Below are 24520 nucleotides of genomic sequence, written 5' to 3'. Positions count from 1 at the left end.
CTAATATGATATGAAACAATGCGGTTATTTCACTTTTGGCAAGTGTAGATAAACCACGCCTGAGTTTCCAGTTTTGGCTCTGTGACGCTAATGCTAGAGTTTCTCAGCTATTGCTTGCTTTGCAAAGAGCAATAAAAAATTTAAAAAAAAAAAGCCAATCAGATGCAGTGCAAAGAAAAAATATTTACTATGTAAAAGCGTCAGTTCCCATTTAGGCCAGCAGACAAACCTATACAAGACTGACTCTGTCGCCAAACAGCACACATACCGGATTGCTTTGTGGCACGCCTGTTTGTTTTGGTATCTAATGCAGATTTCCTTTAGTTCATACTTCCAACACAAAATATTAACTTCACTCTGGGAAATCTGTTCAGTGACATTTCTGGGCAATGCAAAAAAACCATGTTGCATGATGCAATAGATTGAGAAATTAAATTGAAAAAAATCTTACCCCCTCCAAAATACTTCATATAAAGGTTCAGCTATTGGTAACCCTCAATAAGATATCTTATAATAAATACTGTTTGGTTTTTTGTGGTTTCAGACGTGCCAAAATATCACCAACAACAACTTTTTTTTACTATTTTTTTTAACATCCAGTATTATTTGATTCTCAATCTGTAATGAAATGATTATGTGTTACTTCGATGGCACTAAGACAAGTACAGTCATAAATCATTTTATTTGTCTCAAGCAAAGTGATCCAATGTAATAATTTTATTGCAAACCACAGAGGGAAGAAAACAAAAAAGGTTTTCCCAGACCAAACACTGCAGTCAAGATCAGCCTGTGCTGTGAGTGTAGTTACTTTGTATAATCACACTGGGTTTGTTGCTCAACGTTGTGTATTTATATGAGTCTGCACTGGCAAGAAAGTCCAGAAATATTTTTCAGCTTGGGAATTTTCTTGCACTGGTCTTTCGACTTTACTATAACCGCTGTCCACATGAGCCTCAATAATCTTCTTTCCAAAGTCAAACATTGCAAAGTCAAGAAAACATTTTTTTTTTTTTACCCCTAAACACAGCTTAACTCCAAGTATCACTCTGCATATGTCATACTTACATTTTCATAAAGGGCTTGCAGAGTCTCCAGATCAACAACAGTGTTGTCTATATTAAGGACGGCTGTGGATGGAAAAAAGATGATGACATGGTTAATGTAAACGCTGATGCAAAAAATATATCATGAGATTCCAGTGTTATGAATAAGAAACAGTAACAAGTCAGAATGTAGACTCTCACCAAAAGACCTCTTCTTTTGTGAGATCTACTGCTTTAACATTTTTTATTTGGCTGAAACATGAACCACAAACTTTTGGCATAATGCTAAATTTGTCGTATCTGAACATGGGATGATACAGAGGCAAAATTCCCCTTGCACAGTATCACGGTGGCATGAGCTGTGTGTTGAATAAATATCAACTATGATAACACAGAAGGGGCCACAAACTAAAACATAAATATGTAGGTCTTAAAAATCCGTTAAAGGTACAAAGATCTGTGTTTGAACTCCTTTGTTTGAATTCCTTGTGTCGCCTTTTTGTCTAGGTGCGAGGGACCTGGCGCCCATGAGCATTAATCCTTTAAAAGTAAATGTTTAAAGACAAACAGAGCCCGGGGGTCTGGTGTTGAGGCTAAGGTGTTGCTGTATGCACAATCACCCAGTGAAGCACTCAACACCTATATATGTATTTCCCTGTGCTGCGGGTGTCCAAATTACTCATGCTGTTTTGATTTGCTGATCTTGCTGTTGAGGTGCTGAGGATGAGTTATTGTCAGAAGAGATGCAGAACTTCGCTTACAAATTTGCATTGCATCTTTTTCTGTACTTACACATTAATAGGACAAGACTCAAAAACCTTTCTCAAACAAAATTGTGGCTTAGTTAAAAAAATATCAGAAAAATGTATTTAAATTGAAGGGGAAACCCCTGAAGAAACTGTTGTGCTGCTCTAGACAGTTCTGTCTCATATTTTCAGTGTTGATATAGCTTTATCTGTCATTATGTAATCCAGTACCATTAAAAACTCTTCAGTCTTGTGCTGCAGGACAAATCTACTCCTGCTTTTCACGTTGTTTGCAGTCACTCTCTAACCTCTTTACACTCTCTCCTCTTCCAATGTCACCACAGGCATAACTTCCTCCTCTTTGACTTTCCCCTATTCTGTTTCTTACACTCTTCTCTTGTAACCATTTGGTTTTCATTACTATCTGAACCAGAGTCTGGCTGGCTGCTTTAATTGGAGACGGGCTAAAAAGATATGAGAGAAAACCATATCATTGCTACGACACAAAACCAACCCCATATGCTTGGTTGTGCCCGACCGCCACATTCAACCCCAGTGTGGTGCAGACAACCACTGTATTATACCGCAACCGGCACTCCAAAGCCTCAGAGGAAGCAGACACCGCACGGAAGTGTCCTATGAAACATGCAGAGCGTTGGCCAAGGCTGATAACAAACAACAACAGCTGCGAGGAAAAGAGAAATGAATTGACTTCTGAGCAGTGGGGCCATCACACAACAGATGCCATCTAAATCAGCAAATAAGAAGTTGTTTTTCTTCAAGTAAAGGATATTTGAGTAAAGACAGCTTTGATAGTCACTGTCTTCTTCATGAGAAAAATGAGTCACTACACCGAAAGGAACAATTAAAAAGTTTGATAAATGAGTCTGTTTTCAACAAACAGTTCGTCTTTCGATTTTCAAATCATCTCAAACCTCTGATGTCATGAGGGTAATGTGATTCATCATTCGATTGAATTGTGTGACTAAGTAAATTAAATATAATCTTATGTTATTTGTGTGTGTGAAGAACAAGCGTCACACACTTCTGGTGAATTATAACTTTTGTTATGTCTGATCTCACTCTCCACAATAAGCTGAGGTTTCCAATCAGTACTATGGTACCGGTAATTATTTACTATGGAAAAACCGTCCTAACACAAGAGATGAATGTCTGCTGATTAAAGAGGCCCTCCCACTCGGACCTGGACACAGAACGTAGGGGTGAAAACATCTACCAGCAAAGGCACACATTTGTTTTAATTTCACCTTCCCAGCTGCTGTGCATGTTGAGATAAAGGTTTGACACTGTAATAAAGATGAAGGAGGGGAGATGAGGGAAAGTGTTTAGACACACAGATGAGCAAAGGCTGGAAGGCAATCAGAGAGAAACTAAAACAGGAAAACAGTGTGTTCCTTTAAATCTCCTGAATGATTTCATTTAAAAAAAAAACTGCTCAGATAAGAAGGAGACACCTCATCAGAAAAAGACAAGAAGAAAGATGTTAGATGAGGAGAGATTATACAGAATGAGAAGGGAAGTGGGAACAAAAGGAAAACCATATCAGCTGCCTCTGAACATTAAGATGATGCATGATTATAAAAACCACAGTGAGGTTGAGGCCTTGGTAATGACCTCAGCTACTCACATCTCACATGTAATCTATGAACTTGTCAAACAGGACTCCAAAAAACATGTAAATATATTTGAGTTTGATAGCCTTTTAATATGGAGGGGGGAAAATCTTTTGAAAGGAAGTGGAGTGAGATTTTAGTGTTCATTTTCAGTTTGTGAGATTTTGGATGCAAGTTATTTGATGCTAATCTTTATTTGTGTGACCGATTAAAAAGAGCAAGTATTTGAATTTGTGCAATTAGATACTGATAGTACCACCCAGATAAATGAACGAAATTTCAATGTAGTATTATCGAGTTATGCACCAATAAAGAATTAAACTTAGGAATGTCTTTTTGCAACATAAAAAAAAGATAAATGTCAGAACAGTCATAAACTGTCAGTATTACAAATGTTGGGAAAAATGAAAAGAAAAATGCATATTGTAGGATAAACAGGATGGGATGGTTACTGAACAAGCACACTTACCATTATGTATGTCCTTCATGTCAAGGTGAATGCTGGACATCAGGATACCAACAGCCTGCGAACGCTTGTTGTTCAAGAGCTTCACAACCTAAGAATCGATTAGACAAATAGATGTAAATGTCACTTGACACTATTAATTTAAATGTTCTGAAATGCATAACATTGGATGGCTGCTTGTCCTTTGTTTTGTAGCTGTGTTGTCAAGTGTGTAAACACATCAATTACTGTCCGGTACCAGAGAAACTGAGTAGATACCAGTGACTATTTAAAACATTTTATGTTATTGCACTACATAGCAATATTACTAAAACACATTTTTTAAATACTTCAAAAGCAAATGTTACCTTAACAATAGTTTGCCTTTGTCAACCCCAGGATTTGAATATTGAGCCAGTGTTGAAAAACTACAACCAACCATTAGGAACCACAAATTGCCTGCATAAGCAGAATTATGCACTAAGTAGTGATGCGGTGAGACACTGAAGCCGCAGACATGAAACATAAAGGAGAAAACTGTTACTACAAAGGTAAAATATCAGCTTCCAGGCAGCTGTAAATGTTGACATGAAGGTTTGAGATGGCAATAAATGCTCTGGTGGCAGAGGGTTGAACAGGACGGTGAAATGAGAAAAAGTATTTAGTTACATCGATGAGCGAAGAGTGGAGAGCAATCAGAGAGTAACTAAAAACAGAAAACAATCTGCTGGATGATGTCACTTTAACAAAGCTACTCGGACAAGAAAGTGACGCCTCATCAGAGACAATTGTTATTATGGATGAACAACTGCATTCAACCATCAGGAGCCACCGTTTGCCTATATGAGCTGAATTATGCATCGGGTAGCAATGTGTTGAAGGGACATAACAGGAAATTCATATCCTGCTGTGATCCAGACAGAACACTTCCATCTAAACCAGATCACACAGACCACAGACCTTTAAAACACACAGGAAGTCATATCACCAGTTTTCAACTGTCTCAGCTGAACCACAACTCCAGGGCAAAGGCCTCTGCAGATATGATGTAGGGAGCTTTCCACTGTAATAGAAGGCTTCATGGCATTGAAAAAAAGAAGAAGTTATTAATCATATTTAACAGCTGACACTGACTCATTAGTTTACTAACTAATTTACCACGAATCTTACTAATGGACCTAATTTAACAAAGGTTGATTACCAGATTTCATCAGCGATTATATTTTCATCACAAATGCTTCTTGATCAATGAGCTTAGGATACATGTCTCCCATTAATCATGATAATTAATTTTACCACTAAATAAAACAAAATGGGGTTTAATCCATAGAGAAACAGCTTATTCTCACTAAAGAACCTCAAGAGCAGAGCTGCAAAAAAGAGGATTTCTTAAATAATTAAATCTCTTTTTGATCTTCCAGTGATGGCACCAAGTTCTGCTAAAAACTAATGAACAGAGCTTTGGACCAACACTTGTCTTCTTTTCTTGAAGTGACAATAAGCTGAATTGGGCAATGGTCATGAGTTTATACATATTCCACATATTATATTACATTGTGATTTAAGGTCTACTATTTTGTTTTAAACTGTTCTAAATGACTTTAATTTAAAGAAAATGCAATGCAAACCATTGCGGTCTTTAAAACTGGTCATACCATAATATCATTAATACGCGAAACCTGGAAAAGCTTACTTACAATATGTTCAGTGTTTCTCTGTTGGGGATAAACATGTGACACAGTGTCAGTGGTATGTTTTTGTCACAACTATTACTTATGTCAGCAGAGGCCTTTAAACTGACTGTGAACTGATGTCGCAGCTGCTCAAAATAGCTCCAGGAGAAGATACTTGTCCGCTCTCATTAGCAAAATAGTTGGACTCCAAAATACAGGGGGAGGGGAGTAGCTACAGGTGCGACTGCAGACAATGGGGTTTATCACTTTGAAATCTGAGGCCTTGCTGGTCCTTGTGAGCCAGAAATGTCATAGGATGTATTCCATTTTGAGTTTTGCATATTGAAAGTTTTACTTTTTTGGTTTTTCAAGTACAGACTTCAATGTTGTTCAGCAATAAGCTGGTGTTTTGTCCGAGGCTGTACCCCAATTTTTGTCTTAGCCCAATGGGATAGACTCCAGGAGACCAGTGACCACACAGTGGATAAGCAGACGAGATGATTATGATCATCTCGTCTATAAGTAAATGAATGGATGACTTCAATGCCTTCAGTACCTCGATCACATTGGAGACAACCCAGTGATAAAAGATTGGAGTAGCTTGGAAAACCATAGGAAAAAGGGAGATTTTACTTTTACGTCATCAAAACGATGAGCAGATCGTCAATTTAATTACAGAGTTAGGATACTGCCAATCATGACAACATCTGCTGTTTTCAAAAGTTTGTGATATACTGTAATTAAATGGAATTTATGAAGAAGGAAATACAGCCAGTATTAACATAAGCAAGCTGCATGGTTTATAGTTCCAAATGACTAAATTAGTCAAACATTGGAAACTGGTAGTGAATAGATTATCTGTCTGTCTGTCTGTCTGTCTATCTGTCTGTCTGTCTGTCTGTCTGTCTGTCTGTCTGTCTGTCTGTCCTTCTGTCTGTCTGTCTGTCTGTCTGTCTGTCTGTCTGTCTGTCTGTCTGTCTGTCTGTCTGTCTGTCTGTCTGTCTGTCTGTCTGTCTGTCTGTCTGTCTGTCTGTCTGTCTGTCTATCTATCTATCGGAGACTTCATATATAGATATAAAAAATATAAATTGTATTAAATGAATTAAAATGGAATTCCTATTAGATTTATATTTTTAACTAGATTAATATTTCCCAGAAATGCTACCCAACCTCCCGATTCCATAAATGAACAAACTTTTTCTTTCAGTTGCGCAATATCTAATGTTACATTGTTACACCAGAGATCTGGGAAGGGCAACAGAGAAGGTGGAATGTTTTGGAAACGTGGGAAACATGTAAATGAAGCAAGCAGAGGTATGCAATAAAATATAGTAAATGGATATTACCACACTTTAACAAAACTTCACAGAATGAAGCTGACAAAGGTGTCACAGAGGTGCTGAGTTCCTGGTTTGACGCCTCAACCCCCTTGACTCCTGTTTTATATTTATTTGGAGACTGATCCCAGATAGCAACTATTTCAAAAAGTACATTTTTATTCTTACTGTGGTTGGTATGGTTACAGCTCCCAGAAATCTCTAGAGACACTAACATACAAATAACAAAATCCAGATCTGACAAGACTGGGGAAACGCAATGGATGAAACTGTATTCTGATTACATGCTTTACAGGCAACGAGGATGACGAGACTACCCCCTGGGGGCAGCTTTGGACTCACGTAACACTGCTGGAAACCCCGTTGACATTTCAAAAACAACTAGGAATTTAAAGTGAGTGCAACAGACTCGGTTACTCTTGGTAAACTGATTCTCCTGCTTCAATCTGTGTTCTTGAATCCATATTTTACAAGTCTTTTTTTATACAATGTCTTTTGATTTTTATGCTAGAACTCTGAAGGCACAAGGAGGCCCATGGATGTATTCTACCACCAGCCCCTCGGTCATTACTGTTGAAAATTTAATTAAGATTCAGATGCAGGAAACAAAATTAAAAATACAAGTCAACACGAACTTCTAAATGATGAGATGTAGTTGCATTTACCAAGAAACACGTCAAAGAAAGACCAGATTGAAAAGAAAATAATACACCTGTTATGCTTGTTCCAAGTCTCCCCTAACTGTTATTTCCACCATCTACAGCTGATGTGCAGGGGCTGTGCTGCTCTCTGAAAACACAAATATCCTGTGTATCAGGTGTGGAAAACATCTGACAGCTCGTTGTGTGAGAACATGTGCCATGAGAGGTGTTGCTGAGGTGTTTTTGAAAAGGAGTTCTCAAAAATTTTTGATTGCTGTTTTAAATGTTTTTTATTCTTATTTTTATTTTTTGGAAAGCCAAGCTCACCACGTTTATTTATGTTAATGCAAATAAAGAAAAATGTGTGCGTGCGTGTGTGTGTTCATGAATGTGAATGTGTGAGTTTGCCAAGTTCTAAAGGACACTATTAAATACAAAGAAATACTACCCCTTAAAGAAGAAAATCTTACAATAAAATACTACTCCTTCTACTCCTACTACAGCTCCCACTACTCCTACTTCTCCTACTACTACTACTACTACTACTACTACTACTAGTACTACTGTAAATAAATAAATAAATAAAAATAAAATAATAATAATAGTAATATCTACTGTAATCAATCTACTTTATCTCTATTTGTTTAGATTTTCATTATGGCTCAGCTACTGTATTTTTTTGTTTCTACTCAAATACGACACTAGAATAAAAACTATTGACTTAAGTGAGTTTTAACTATGGCTCAAATGACTGACTTCCAGACTGATGGAGTGGCATAAAGGGCATCTGGGAGGCAAACAGTCTGACTATAAGAAAAAGAAACCACATCGCAAAAACCAGCTCTCTGGCTTTTCCTTCCTTTCCCTCCTCTCTCTCACTGGTCATCACCGTTATGAAGTTTCTTTACCGCACGCGAGACACTGGCTGAGAGCCAGCTGATGGTCACGGGGGACTCGGGTGGGAGCCAGCGCTCACACCACATAATAACTGTCTGGATGAAGAGGTTAAGATGTTGGAGGAGTGAAAGTGATGATGGGAAAAGCCTTAAGGATTGTAAGTACTATATTTAATGACAAAATACACACAGATATGCTTAGATACAGAACACTGTATGCATACTGTATGTATTTTAGAGACAAACAGATAAGGGCAAACCAGAATGCCCATTGTACCTTTTTGGCCTTAGATTTGCTGATTGTGTCTGATATTGGCTTTTTCTTCACTTTAACGGCGCTTTTGGAGAATAGCTCCACAAATTCTTCAAAGTCTACGGTTGGTTCCACAATATTCTCCCAGACCAGTAAGTGACTGGCTCTAAAGAAATGGGAAAAAGATGAATTATTAATATTGCAATACAACCAGGTGAGTATGAATCTTCCATGTGTTGTTCAGAAAAGAATCCAAACATCCTCTTTTATGGAACTCTTTTCAATACATTAACATACCAACATTGTGCCTAAGTTGATTCATGAGGAATAATTTGTCTTCTTCTGTATAGTAAAAAGTTTTCATGTCAAATCTGCCAAGAAATTACATGTAGAATTTAATTTTATTACTTGTATCCCAAACATGTAGTCAAGTCAAGAAAAGAAAACCTGTTTCAAGTCAACCCACTTAAGACCACAATGTCTGGACTGCTCAACATTCATTTTCTGCAAGGTTAACATCCCTTTTGCCATTTTTGTTATAGTACATGGTGGTCGATCTTTATCTTAAGTGGACATGCTTCCTCTGAATTCTCTACTGTTCAGAGAGAACCTTTGTGCAAATGACCCTTAACTATCTCCACTTCATGCACACTACCCTTACTTTTTAGCATTCAGCTGTATGCGTGTCCAGTAGAGGGGTTTCATTGGCTTGGGGGGTTCTATCATAGCCTTGGCAGGAGCAGCTTCCTGGACCATCAGGGAGGGCATGGGGCCAGGTGGTGGTGGAGGTCCAAAGCCTGGGGGTGGAGGAGGTGGAGGGGGTCCCATTCCAAAAGGAGGGGGAGGTGGAGGAGGGCCCATGCCTGGCAGTGGCGGAGGTGGTGGTGGAGCTACAAATCCAGGTGGTGGAGGAGGAGGTGGTGGTGGTCCAAAACCTCCTAGTATAGGAGGAGGTGGTGGAGGAGGTAGAGGTGGAGGAGGGCAGGGTCCAAAACTAGTTAATGGAGGGGGAGGTGGTGGTGGTGGTGGTGGTGGTGGTGGTGGCAGAGCCCCTGGTAAAGGTGGTGGGGGTGGGGGTGGTGGAGGAGGTGGATGACTGCTGCTCTGCTTCCTCTGCTGGCATGTGCAAACAAAGCTTTCTGTAGATTTGGTGATGGTGGATGAAACAGTGGATGAAGCACCACCCAATCCATTCAAAGGTACATCAAACTTAAAGCCCTCCTCCACAGGCGAGGTCTGGACAGACACCTCCTGGCTCATCTTTCCAATTCTTTCTCTCATCTGTGAAACCTTGGATTGAGTAGCATCTAGGGCTCCAATATTATCCCATCCACCATTCCCTATGTTGTTGGAAGTTCTCTCCCCCTGCAACAGAGCGATCTTAATCCGCAAATCATCAATGGTCCTCTCCAGCTCAGGCGTGAGACAGCTTTCATCCTCTGGGGACGACTGACCCGACCTCCGTCTGTTGGATTTTGTCTGTCAGCAAATAGAAACAAACATCTTAACTTAACGTGACTGCATTAAGAATCATACATGGAAACTCTGTAACCCACAAATTTGGTATTTGGGCTGTTTTTACATGAAAACATGTGTGTACAAATCTTTTCAAGAATATCTTTCGAACGTCAAAATTTCTCTTAAATTCTTAAGACATTATCACTCAATAAACTATTTTTATGAACAATAAAACTCCCACAACTAAGAGACTTTTTGACAGAGCTATCAGTAGGATCAAAAGCAGCCATATTGTCTAGAATTCATCGGCCCCCTGGCTCCAGACTGGTTAGACTGGGGCTCAGAGGAAAGCGAGAGATTTGACTCCAGAGACAGTGAGTCTCATTGGGCCTCACACTGGGGAGGGTCTGTGTCTGCTGGCACACATTTCTCAGATGTGGTCACACTGTTGAATCTTAGAAGAACGTTCAGTCAATATAGCTTTCTAAATATAACTCAAGGGACAGGAAGTTTCATTGTGTGAGTCTTTCATGACAAGCCTGCTCTCTGGTGGACAAATAAAGAATTACAACTAACTGCGTTTATTGGATGTATTTTTTTCCTGATAGTTATGAGTAATAAGATATTGATATATTCCGTATATTTAGCATAATACCTGCAAGTAACTGTATAGAAATTCAAGGAGACTCTCAATGGTGTTGTTACTGAACATTCAGTGAGTGATCCTGTTGAGTAAACCTATCAAACATGTCTGCTGAAAATGCTCAAATAGTTTTTTGAAAAGGCTGTCTTTTAGATACTGAGTCAAGTAATATTCAGACATGTGATAATAGGAAACCCTCATACCAGGAATGCGTACTGTGAATATTCTCTTATCAGTGAGCAAGTAATTCAACACATTAGGTTTTGTTAAGATAAAAGCCTTTAATGTAATCCAGTTTGCATGAGACATGAGCTACTGGACACTTCACATTTGTGTGTTTTCATTTGAGCACAACTAACAATGAAAATATTAGGTATGCACTTTTTTGTTTATCTATTATATAGTATGCATTCTGTTGGAAAGGAAAGTTCATAAATCAAAGCACAGGAGTACAGGAGACAGGCCAAACCTACCATCAAGTACAAATACTAGATAAAGAAAGGATGTAACCAACCTGAAGGTGTAGATTTCCTGGTGTCTTTGCTGAGGATCGAAGAGGAGGGGATATCAAGCCCTGTTCTCCGCATGTAGTTTGTCCATGAGGTTCCCACAGATGAGAAGACAGGGGCTGGCCTATAGGTGCCCATGTGTACAGCTGATGCTCCTTTACCAGGTAAATACAGAAGGAAGAAAAGTTCACACTGTAAACAACTTGTAATTCGACTTTATTCAATCCATCAATGACTTGAATAAGGTCATTGATGGATTGTATGTGTTCAACATTCAAATAAAGACATAATTAAGGAACTGAAGAAGCATCTCAAAGTCTCAAAACATCAAATCATGTCATTAATTCAAAAGTCAGCACTGTGTGGGATCAGGTGGGACAAGAAGAGTTTCTGGCTTTGTGCCCTGCCTATTCTTTCAAAGCCAACACAACTCTCCAACAGAAATTAACTCACTCACTCACTCACTCACTCACTCACTCACTCACTCACTCACTCACTCACTCACTCACTCACTCACTCACTCACTCTCTCACTCACTCACTCACTCACTCACTCACTCACTCACTCACTCACTCACTCACTCACTCACTCACTCACTCACTCACTCACTCACTAACTAACTAACATCTAGTTACAGTTCATCACAGGGCCACATTGAAAGGCCAAAGCCAATCACACTCACATTCACGCCTACAGACAGTCTCAAAGGCACCAGTTCACCTATATTTGTGCCTTTGGACTGAGGGAGGAAGGCAGAGAACCTAGAAGTAATTCAAACACAGAACCCAGAAGGAAATCCAGCAGAGAACCCAGAAGGGACTCGAGCAGGAAACCCTGAAGAATTCAGGAAGAGAACCTACAAGGAACTCAAGCAGACATTGGCTCATCATGCAAACTCCACATTACACTAAGAAAAGCTCTTCATTCATAATAATATATTAGATTTGGGTGGTGATCCAGATCATTACAGACCTTGATTTATTGTTCATGCGTGGTTCTACTACCAGGATAAGGCACAAGTTTCTGTGGAGTTGAGTTCCATTACAGATGTTGTTAATAAAAGGAACACGTACCACAAATAGATTGAATTATGCTCACAAACTCACTTCAGCAGTGAGCTTTACAGGGAAATCTCATGGGGTACCTCAGTTGCCTTTGGCAGAGGTCTGTATTCTGTTTTTTACTGTCTATTTGTCACACTGCTTTACATTTCGCAAATTCACATTGCAAATACTAGAGACTTACTCTAACCCTAACAAGACTATTCTAAAGAAGGAGTGTTGCTGCAGCAGCGAAAACAGACTTGTTCAATACAAATCCCCACAGTAGTGAGCAGTAACATTCTGCATCGAAGATCAGCAGCCACAACAGTGCTGCCTTCTCAGAAGTGTTTATTTATCCAACTAAAGCCAGCGTAAGAGAGACTACTCAATGTGATAAACCCAGTAATCACATACATCCAGATGGAAGTGTCAAGTTGTCAGTGTTGACAGGCAGTGAATGTCCATATGTGGTTTCTGAGGATCAGTTTAAGAAAAAGGCCTGAATGGAGTGTTTGGAATATTTTAAATTGTGACTGGTTTGTTTATGCATTTGTTGTTGTTGTTGTTGTTGTTGTTGTTGTTGTTTAAGTTAAGCAACCCCAACTGTACTCTGTGCAAAGACCTCATGTTTGCATGCAGGTGAGCACAAATGTCACATCTGTTTTCTCTCAGTCAAACCTGTCAGACAATTCTCACAAAACATGCTTGACTGATGCCTACGGCTCTCATTAGTATTAATCCACTCAGCAATGGTGTACAAAGTCTAACAAGGGATAAAAATTGATTTATACAAGTTCAGACTTGTTCACCACAAAAACACCATGTTTGGAATTAATGGTGTTCAGGGGCTATGTCATTTCAGACGGCATAAAAATGAACCACTCTTACATTTGTTCATTGTATTCCAGTATCATAATAAATTAAGATACAACACCATATTTAGCTAGCAGAGCGGAGGGTAAATAGATGAGAGATCATGATGGGAATAAAAGATGGATGGAGAAAAAAGACAGAGGTGATGCAGTAAGTAGGAATATAACTGTAAAAGGAAAAAGAACATACAAGTGAGATATTAAATGGATTAAAATAAAAAGGTTACAGAGAAAGAATTTGATTTATTTTGAAAGGGAGATTAGCTGTAAGATAGAAAGCGATGATGTGACCTGTACTCTCACTGGCAACAACAGAAGGTTGTTCCTGCTGAAGTTGAGTAACACAGTGCTTCAGGCCAAGCTCTGGATTGAAGCCGACCGACAGTGAGGAGAATAGAGAAATGGAGGTGGAGGAGCAGGAGCCCAATCCTGTCCAAGCCTGACATGGTGAGCCTTTTTTGCTCGGGTAGAACAGCCTGAGCCCTAGGCACGTGGAGATGTTACATAACATGGTCAGCAGATGGGCTACGGAGGCACAGATGTGTGTGTGTGTGTGTGTGTGTGTGTGTGTGTGTGTGTGTGTGTGTGTATGTGTGTGTGTGTGTGTGTGTGTGTATGTGTGTGTGTGCGTGTGTTTGTGTGTGACAGAGGGACTGCCATTAATCCAGCCATGTGAGGAAATGCCTGAACATGTATGGGTGTCTCAGGCTGTCATTCTGCATATATGAGCAGAACTGAAAGAAAATTGTTGTGTTCATGGACCGTTGTGAATGCATACTCTGCAAGCATAATCAGCTGTGCAATGGCATTTGAACATGCATGTATTCAGGAGGAACCTTGATTTTGTGTTTTGTAAACACTCAATGTCTTTTTTTATGTAAAAAGGCTTTGACTGTGACTGAGGTGCTTGGGGATATGCTGCATGTGAGATTATGTCTCGTCAAAGCACTGCTAGGATGAAAGGGTAAACATGACTTAAGTTACTCTTGAAGAAGCCTATAACGTGATTAGATAACGTGATCAGATAACGTAAAAAAAAATTAGTGTTTAAGTGGCCAATAATGTAATAAAAGTCCTGAACCGATAAGGGAATATCTTTTGGCGAGCAGCATAATAATTAGGGGTTAGGTTTAGTAAAAAATGATTATGTTTCAAAAATGGACACATTTTAACGTTACCGGGTGTTATTACCTTATTGGCTTTAACAAACCTTCAAAATACTTGATCTTAAAAATCAGGGTGATCTGAACATACATGGGTGTGTTTATGTGTGAAAGATACACAAGCGTCCACTACACATTCTCGTTTTATTGCACATCATTGTGCAGAGATAAAGGAAAATACAGAGCTGTAGCATAACCAATACATATTTAGCCATTATATGCACCATGAAGGTTATGTGATTGGTCTCGCTTCTTCCTCTGTTTGCCTAACTAGTGGCTATCATAATTTTACAAATGCTATGAAATTTGCATGAAATTTTTACCAAAGGTGCATATGAGTGTATCAGTATCAGTATCTGGATCCCAAAGATTTTGACATGGTTCTTTGAAATTAGATGCAGTTTTCACGTGTTAGAAAAATGCAAAGCACATGTCTATTAAAAATCATGACAAACCTCCTCCGCAAAAACCTCCAAATGTTTCACTCATTAAGAAGGTTTGTGCTCTCCTTGTTGCTTTTTATTTGCTTGCATACTTGCATGACAAAATGATACAAATCGTGTCAAAACCATCCATTCAAACGCAACTTACTGCTACTGATGTAGCGGGTGCAGCAAGCCTCTACACAGTAAATCCCTGCTGAAGCACTGTCACTTTGATTGAAGCTCTTCTCACCTCAAGCCTTTTTTGTTTGACACAATATGTAAGCATCAAGTCATGCACAGCCCATGCTGATTTCCTATTCCTTTTACGTCTGGTACTGCAATTCTGGACTAGATAAGAAAGTAAGAGAAATGTTCAGTTTTATACTATAAAGTACTACACTATACAGCACCATACTATACTATACTATACTATACTATACTATACTATACTATACTATACTATACTATACTATACTATACTATACTATACTATACTATACTATACTATACTATACCATACCATACCATACCATACCATATCATACTATACTATTTTATATACCAACATTCTGTAACACTAATCTTATCCCAGATTATCATAAACATTTTTCTTTTTTTTGTGTGCATTTTTAAAGGAGAAAGACCACGACATTGTTTCCACTGGGATAATACAATGATAAAAAAATCTGGATAATAATCTAGATTAAAGGTTTTGAACCCCTTGGGCACAGTCTACTGGGTCCACTGCTCTTCAGATAATTAAATGTTTGTGGGATGAGTCACAGCAATACAGTAACAAACACAGAAAAACTGATTGAAAAAAGCCCTGCATGACTCTATCCACAAAACATGAAGTGCTAAATGAAAATCTCACTATGTTGCCTTATCACAACCAAGAAATCAATCAAAAGACCTAACTTGGTAGTTTTGTCAAAACCTGAGCTATCTTGCAATGGTAACTGCCTCCGCATGTGTGACATTAGCTTTATTTTAAAAACTTAATTTTGTTCAAAAATCGATGTTGTCTCATAAAGTCACCTAATCTCACTGCATCATGGGCAAAAAAACCACTACAAAGACATTTCAGTTATAGGCTGAACATCCAAGTCAGCTCATGTCAGGACTTTTGTTTAATAAGTGTGACAGTAAAGACAAAGGGCTTACATGAAAGGCTGCTGACACAGGGCCATGGAGCTCTGTGAGGCTGTCGCTGTAGGGGTGCAGCAGACCCAGGAACAGCATTCTGTGACACAGTTCTTTGGCTTCGTCTTCTGTAGACCCGTCATGTGCATGCTTAGACAGCCAGTCCAACATAGTATCACCTGAGACCAGATAAGAGAGAATGAAACTGGCTGGGAGAATAGAAAGCTGCCTCTCCACTTCCTGAGATGGAAATGTCGACTCTATATAAGTAATTTTAGACACCCTGTGATATTTTGACTGAGAATAGAAAATAAATAAGCTTCACTATCAGATTTGATAATTAAACACCTGCAAGTGCAAACTGTATTCTCACTATTTTACATGTGGGCGTGAGAAAATATGGTGTTAATTATGCAGTGTTTCGAATTAACAAATACAAAATATATTCCAGACACAAGCAGCTGATAACATACCTCTCTAATTATTTTAATTTTCTTGTCATTATATGCAAAACATGAAATTGAAAATCATGAATAGAAAGTGTGTTTGAGAATACAAATCATTTCCTTATGATCACAATGTCTTTGTGTTTCAATTCCATCATTTCATGAGCAAGTCTGAATCTCTGATGAAGAGGAGACCTGTTTCTTGTCAACAGCAGGAGAAGGAGCAGTCATGTGCAGTTAGAAAACATTTTTGACATAAACTGAGGATACAGAGCCTAAGGAATGTACAGTTCTGTTTGTTCATAAATTTTAATGATGTCATACAGTGAAAACAGCTGTTGAATGCTGCTTCACAGGCTTGATGTGGTTTTAAAGCATGTGATTCAGAACAACAAATGTGTTTAAGAAAAAACTTGTGACTCATGGTCCTGTGGTCACTTGTTTAAGTATGTTTGATTGGAGTTTGACAAACACTAATAGATAATAATGCAAATTGATTGGATTTCATGTAGTATGTGGCACAAGGATGGTTCAAATTTTAGACATCAAAGTAAGAGTTGTCAGATCAATTTTCGGTATGCAACAGGAAATTTGTACTGTCATTCTCAAGGTATGTGTTGTTTGACAGATGGATCATCTATTTATAGTGTGAGTCAAAACTCTGGACAACATGTCCAAAAATTTGATTGGTACTGCATGTGCCTTCATGCTTTTGTCTAGGACTTCTGACTCCTTCCACAGGGATAGACATGACCTAGAAAATGGAGTGGTAACAGGATCTTTGTCTTGGTTTAAAGAGAAATCAGGGTAGAAAATGTATCTCTCACAATTATTTGATGTAAACTAATGTCACATGAGTTAATTGGGATTTTGAATACTAATACTCCTTATTTGCTTGGTTAAATAGAATTCCCCAACTACATAGAAATGAATCTCATCTTATTTCTTGTCACATGGTTTTAGGATCCAGTGGCCATGTGTGTATGTGTGTGTGTGTGTGTGTGTGTGTGTGTGTGTGTGTGTGTGTGTGTGTGTGTGTGTGTGTGTGCGTGTGTTTCTGTTTTTGTCTTGAGTCAGTGGATGACATTTTCTTGGGTCTGTGACAGTGTCGCCATCCAATCCTCTGAGTTACAGCACAAAAAGGCGCCACAGCAGAATAAAGGACAAAGTCGCATTGTTAATCAAATGAAACATTTGTTGTCAAGTCACTTTCCAATTAACAACCCCCATTGTGTCATCATCATTGCTTTCGTGAACTTTTGTACTTTAAAATCCTTATGTTGTGTCCCAGTGTCATTATTTCTATAATGTGATAATTTCTAAGTCATTCAAATTTAAAACTCTTGGGAATTACTATAATCATTTCACAATACCATCGCAGAGCAGCTCCCACTTGACACAGCTTGGAAGTAAACAAATGGAGTCACATGCCTGTCAATGGGGATTGCGAGCAACAACAGCAATAAATTACAAGCAAACAAACCTATTTAACTGAAGGATTACTGCTTCTCCAATATGTTGCTTGGTGCTTAGGATAAAAAGGGGTGGGGGTGGGGGGGCAGCAGACTCACAGAAGCGAAAAAAAAATCCACTATATTAAAAGGAAAATCTTGTGTGATCTCAAGTGTTTCTTTCTATTATTGTCCCCCAAAAAAACCCCAAAGCAAACAAACCAAAACAAAACTAAGAATACTGCAAATGAAAGACAGTTGGAGGTAATTTCTTTTTACATAAACCTCCATTGTTGTGGACAGAGGGTGATTAATGAATCACATTGCTATAGAGTGCACTATTTACTCCTTTAAAGACTTACTTAGACTCATGGTGGACACCTGTTTCAAGGAAGTAATTTTAATGTGACCACAAGTTTGGTGTTTTTATGAGAGATTTACACCATAACATTAAAAAATTAGATTCTATTTAACAAAGAGGCTGGGAAGTATTTAAGTTTTTATATAAAGTGATTAGCATACTGTTGGTTTTTCTCCTCAGGCTTATGGAAACCTGCCAGATGTCTTCAGCTGGAAATACTTTCACTCTCCTCATCTTTTCATCTCTGTCCTCATCAGTTTCATCATCAGTTCATCAGTTTGTCTGAGGCAGACACTCTGACACAGGAATGTTGGGAAATATAATTAGAAACCTATTAGTTGAATCAAGTTTTAACAAGGTAGTTACCACCCAAGGACGTTCCCCAAAAACATATCTCCATCTTTCTCACCTGAAAAGAAGGCAATCACTAATTACTGTGATCTTTATGAAGGACAACATGACATAATATTAATATTAACATCAAATCATAATAACATTGCATTGCCATTTAAAATCAATGTAGTAATGGCCAAGACATGGGGTCAGCTTATGCCTGCAATGGATTTGGGGGTACTTTTCCATAATCAGGAATTAATCACACACCATGTCTACACCAAATGTCCAATATACATTTTAGCACTTCATATCTGTCTCATTGAGGTTGTCTGATTGAGTTTTAGGGCAACAGGTGGGTAACCTGTGAATAACTCACCAGAGAAGACATCAAGGTAGGGCGCAGAGGTAGAGGAGATTTGACTTGCATGTTGCGTTCTCCTGGATCCCAGTGTCCAGTATGCCCCGCCTCCGTAACACTTCTCTGGTGCATACTGCTCTGTGGTCCAGTCTGTAAACACACTGATGGGACCAGCAATAGAGCAGGACCTCTGCTTGGGCCTCTTAAACGCTCTTCCTCCACTACAGTCTACTGAAGCTATGGTATTAGTTTTCCTTAGTGTATCGGGGCTGGCAATGGGGGAGCTAACTGGGGAACTGAGCTGCCTGGTGGTGGTTTTAACATAGGAGGGGTTGATGGGAGGGTACAGTTTGACAGTAGAAGAGGACCGGGAAAATGTCCTACTGGAAGTGGAGGACAAGCTGCTCTTCCGCCTCTTCAGTGACAGGAAGTCCTGTTTCCCAGTTTCCTCCTCTGTTTCCATGGACAGGTCCATGCTGCTTACACTCTTCTGACAGCCCATCTTCCTTGTCTCTGAGAACACAGGATCCAGGTTGACACATGGCACACATGTGTGTTTGCCCAGCTGTGGGTGGAGAACTGGGCTCTCCAGGTCTTCCTGAGGTTCTTCAGCACTCTCATACGAGGTGGTCGTGGTTGCAGTATCAGGGAAGCTATATGTGCTGTTAGTATTTGGGAAGATGCTGACACCGCTTTTCTCTGTGTCCGGGCCTGAAGATGGGCCACTCTCACTCAGGGACACCGGACCAGATGAATTTCTTGATATGGGAATGATACAACTGTCACTCTCTAAGTGTTTGAACTCCCTGCTCACATCTTGAAGTGCACATTCACAATCAATAGGAGGAGTGAAAATATCATTATCCACATTTAATAGCTTGTTAGATATTACCTCTGTTGCTTTGCTCTTCTCAGAGGTCAACCCTTTAGCTAAGTGGCCAGCCATCAGAGCACTGTTACTGACCACATATTGGTTACTCATGGCTTGTTGGATGTCATAGAGCAGGTCATCATTTTCAGCAGCTGCTGAGTGAAAACTGTAGAGGTCAGCATCTGACTCCGAACTTGTTTTCCGTTGTATCTCATCCACTGTAGTTTGCTGATCATCTGTAGTTAAGCAGCTTAGATTCCCCTCACCATCTGATAACATGTCTTTGTCATCAGCAGGCTTGTTCCCCACATTGCTGAGGTGTTTTGACCTCCCATCATCTAAAATGTCATCTTTAGACAGTCCCTTTGCCTTTGATAAACTCTTCCTGATCCTCATCCCAGAAAACATGGAACCCTTTGATTCTGACTTAGATTTATTCTTATCACTACTTTCTCCTGCTGTTTTACTTATCTTTTGGTGAGACTTCTTAGATTTTTTGTCCACTTCCCTCTCATCAGCATCACCATCGCAGGAGACATGACCTGCTGCTGCAACACCTCCTGCTGCTTTCTTCTGCTTTGCTTCCTGGTTACCCATGATCCGGAGCAGGCGGACACCCTTTGCTATCAGGCCATGCTGCTGTGGTCGAGGCTGGGCATGCTGGGCTTCCTCCTGTGATGCTGCCGGCCCTCTGATGGTCACAGTTCGGTCAGAGTAGCCTGATTCCTGCTCTCTGCCCACTACAGTTAAAGGGAGCTTTGAGAATGATGTTGCCTCCCTCCGCTCTGCTGTAACTGAAAGGAGGAGTCGACTGGCACTGACGGCCCCGTGCTCACTACCACTCACCCCTCGCTCTCCCCCGCCCTTCTTTACAGCCTCTGTGTCTCTATGATCCTTCCTCTCTTTTTGCCCCTCCTTTTCATGCCCATCTGCTCTTACGTGCTCTGCTGTCTTGCATAATGGACTGCTGCTTGAGCGGGCAAGGCGCTGATGCTCTGGAGTGCGCTGCCCTTTTCCATTTTCAACTGCTGGGGGAAAAGATAGCTTCAGGGGCTGCTGCTGATGCTCTAATATGCACTGTTGTTGCTGGTGTTGTTGATTAAAGATTGAGTGCTGTTGTTTACGCAGGATATTGGTAACACTGCTCTTCCTCCTGCCTTTGAAAGTAGTAGTGAAGAAGCTCTCTTTCAGAAAGGGCACTTGAGTCTCCACCGTTTTAATAGTCTGCATTCTGACCACCGCTGCTTCAATCAAAGGACTGATGATCTAGAGACATTGAAGTAAAGGAAGAATGACACTTTAAAATCAAACCAATTTTTTTTTTTAGCTTAGCTTCACTTTAGTTAACTCTGGGTGGTAGAGTCATTAGGTAAAGTCGACGTGAGAAACCTCTGGTATATATTTTTACCTCTGCTTTGTACTTATCTTATCCTAGAGGCGATTACATTTTGTTGATAATTAGGAATCACAATCTGGAACAAGGAATCTACAGAATGATTTTTTATTCTTGTGATATGCAGTTTTCATCATTTTGGCATATACAGTAATTGTACAAATAGATAAAAGGATATTACTAATAATTAGGATCTGCCATCTCCACAAACTCTATCTGACTATTGTCCTGCAGTTCTCCTTGCTAACACAACATCCGCTGAGCAGCACTGCTGTGTTTGCACATCACCAACACTCATCTACCCCTGTTGTTTGTGATGTCGTTGTCTCTGTGATCATCTGAGAGCATCAGGATTTGTACCTCGGATACTTTGCTGTTTTTGATGGATGATGTCAACGCTAAATAATCAAAAGCTAGTGAAGATAGTGGTCGTGGTGACGGTCTCTCTTATACAACAACTCTGCCGCTAACCCACAATAACTCCCCTCTTCCTCTTCCTTTGCTGTAATATGTAGTTTGTCACATGCTGCAAGCTACTTGTTACAGTACCGTACAGTGCATCATCAACATCATCACCTGAAATCTTCTCTTCAAGGATTAAAAAATAAGGAGCAAAAGTTTACCGTACATGAACTAATCTGTTTTCAAAACACTCACGTGAATCTTGAGTGACGCTTAATCGTAGATATTAGAACTATACGTACATATTTTCATATGGTCATTGGTTTGGGTATTGGATTTATTGTACAGTAACATGATATTATGTGCTTTTAACAGTTTTCTACTGATTTTACAATTCCAATATCTATGACAGACAGACTTAAATTTGAGTGAGACGTTGTAAACCTGATTTTTATTTTTACATGTATTATTTGAGCGGCACAGTGGCACAGTGGGTAGAGCTGTCGCTGCACAGCAAGGTGGTTCCGGGTTCGAGCCCCGCTCTGTGCGGAGTTTCCATGTTCTCCCTGTGTCTGCGTGGGTTTTCTTCGGGTTCTCCGGCTTCCTCCAAAAACATGCTGTTTAGATTAATTGGCCCAAATTGACCATAGGAATGGGCATGTGTATGCGTGTTTGTGTGTCTGTGTGTAGCTCTGCTGTGGACTGGCGTTGTGCCCAGCGTTTCCCCGGTTCATAGATTGAAATTTAATAAATAACAACTTATGAACAATTCAACTTCAGGACAACCTCTCTGAACCAATTGCTTTCATATGTTGAAGACTACCTGTACAATGATTCTCTCACGTTGACAAGCTTTTGCTATTAGTTCTATTTAATATTTTGAATTTTCTTTTAGAATTTAAGGAAGCATTACTTACATATTTTTGTTTTGTTTCCCTTGTGCAGAATGCTTGTTGTAAGAAAAGATTAATGATCCCATTTGTTAATTTCCATGGAAGTAAACTGAATGTGCTCGGTTTCTGACAGCTGGCATTCTTAAGATTTAATTAAATAGTCTTTAGTTCAATTCATAATGAAAATAATGAGCATGAGTATTAAGTCAAATTTATCTGTTACTTTTGTGGCGAAGAGAAAATGATTGTTTTATGAACTGTTTAAACCTCTATTTACTTAATAAATGTCAGCAGGTGATATCATTCTATTATTGTGACGTATTCATTTACAGTTATTGTCGTTCTCGTAACAGTCAGCACAAACATTTATTTAACTTTGCATGTTTAGTATTGCCTCTATCAAGGAAAGCCTGCAGACTGATTCATGTCTATGGGTGTGGTTTAAACAAAGTTTAGACATTTCATGTCAGTACATTAAAAGGTAAATATGTTTTTTCTTAAACTTTAATAGTCATAAATAAGTGACTTAAAGTATCAATTGAACTTAGGCTAGTGAAATATTAAACATGAATAGATAAAAATGACATTTAGATTGCAGAAATTTCAGAATGTCAAACATTCTACCTTCCTCTTGTCCAAACGTTAATCCAAAATGTTTCTTCTTGAATAGATTACACAAAGAATTGAGAATGAGTCAAAATTGTACCATTTGTATATATATAAACAGTATATATTATGGAAAGTGTAATCATTGAACCTAATAAAAGAGAGCACACTTGCCTGAGTGGAGTATTCCCTTAGTGGACCAGCGCTGTCTGAAGAAATCCGCACAAATGTGTGTCTGTCTCTGCTTATGAGCCACGGGTCACATGAAGCTGGTGTTGTCCTCATCACATGTCTTGTATCTGTGGCCATGTCCTATTAGCACTGTCTGGGACTTCCTCTTGTAAATTCATAGGAGACCAGTTGATGCCTAAAGCTAATGCTGTGCTGCTGCAAGAATCATAGCAATGAATGAAACAAGAAGAACCCACTTCCACTGTCTTGGGTGGCTGGCTGGCTGGCTGGATGGACGGATGAATGGATGAATGGACGGACAGACAGACAGACAGGCAGACATGCAACAGATATACTGTATATGTATGTATAGTGAGAGTGAGAGAGGCCAAATAAATAGAGCTGTCTAAGAGCTAAGTCTAAAAATGTAACTAACTAACTAACTAACTAACTAACTAACTAACTAACTAACTAACTAAGTGACTGACTGACTGACTAACATTGAACACTTTTTTTTTAGTTATGATATACTGTATAAGTATTATTTCACAGAAAAAAATAGAGACCAATTATTGATGAGAGCATGCAAAATGCTCCAAAAATATATTTAAAAAATTAAAAAGCATTTTTAACCAACCCTGGGACAAAAATAAAAAAAATCAACAAATTAAAGAAAGGAAAATAAGACAGTCAGGGCTTGTGAGGCAAACCACAGATCAAACAAACACGCACATCTCATTAATTCAGGTTATGGCAGTAAGTTGACTTTCCTTCTTTGTGCTTTTTTTCCACAGAATAGGGTGGACTTTGATTAGAGTCACTGCTGGGATAATGGCAGACACCCACCAACATCGCCATTATCATAATCATCCTCATTATTTTATCATCATTATGATTGTTGCTATTGTTGTTGTAGTAATTATGATAATACTAGACACTGTAATCTTTTTATTGTAATAGCTGTATTATTATCATGTTTGTTTCCTGACTAAGACTTCCCATCCATCCCCCACTTGTCTTTCTCCATCTTTCTGTTTATCACTCTCACACCAGTCTACACCAGCACTTCTTGGAAACTGCTTTGTTATAAGTATGTTGGTCCCATGTAAATACAGTTAACCCAATATGACAGCACACACACACACACACACACACACACACACACACACACACACACACACACACACACACACACACACACACACACACACACACACACACACACACACACACACACACACACACACACACACACACACACACACAAACACACACAAAGGTCTGTCAAAAAACATTTTTTGTTTATTG

At 39.2% G+C, this 24520-nt stretch overlaps 1 protein-coding gene across 1 annotated transcript in view; it reads right to left on the bottom strand.

The window, feature by feature from the left end:
• The window catches only part of fmn2a (formin 2a), a 39566-nt gene extending 16313 nt beyond the window's left edge, over positions 1-23253 (bottom strand). The window contains exons 1-8 of the mRNA XM_068327504.1: positions 23216-23253; positions 18895-21013; positions 15946-16103; positions 11284-11433; positions 9330-10147; positions 8693-8834; positions 3893-3980; positions 1066-1127 (exon numbers count right to left, since the gene is read on the bottom strand). Of these exons, the coding sequence (XP_068183605.1) occupies positions 1066-1127; positions 3893-3980; positions 8693-8834; positions 9330-10147; positions 11284-11433; positions 15946-16103; positions 18895-20977 (3501 nt within the window). The 5' untranslated portion in view covers positions 20978-21013; positions 23216-23253. The remainder of the gene's footprint in view (positions 1-1065; positions 1128-3892; positions 3981-8692; positions 8835-9329; positions 10148-11283; positions 11434-15945; positions 16104-18894; positions 21014-23215) is intronic.
• Positions 23254-24520: the final 1267 nt, after the last annotated feature.

This window comes from Antennarius striatus, chromosome 11, assembly GCF_040054535.1.
Source record: "Antennarius striatus isolate MH-2024 chromosome 11, ASM4005453v1, whole genome shotgun sequence".
In the NCBI taxonomy this organism is placed as follows: Eukaryota; Metazoa; Chordata; class Actinopteri; order Lophiiformes; family Antennariidae; genus Antennarius; species Antennarius striatus.
Note: the sequence above shows the minus strand (reverse complement) of the source record. Positions and strands in the feature narration are given on the sequence as shown.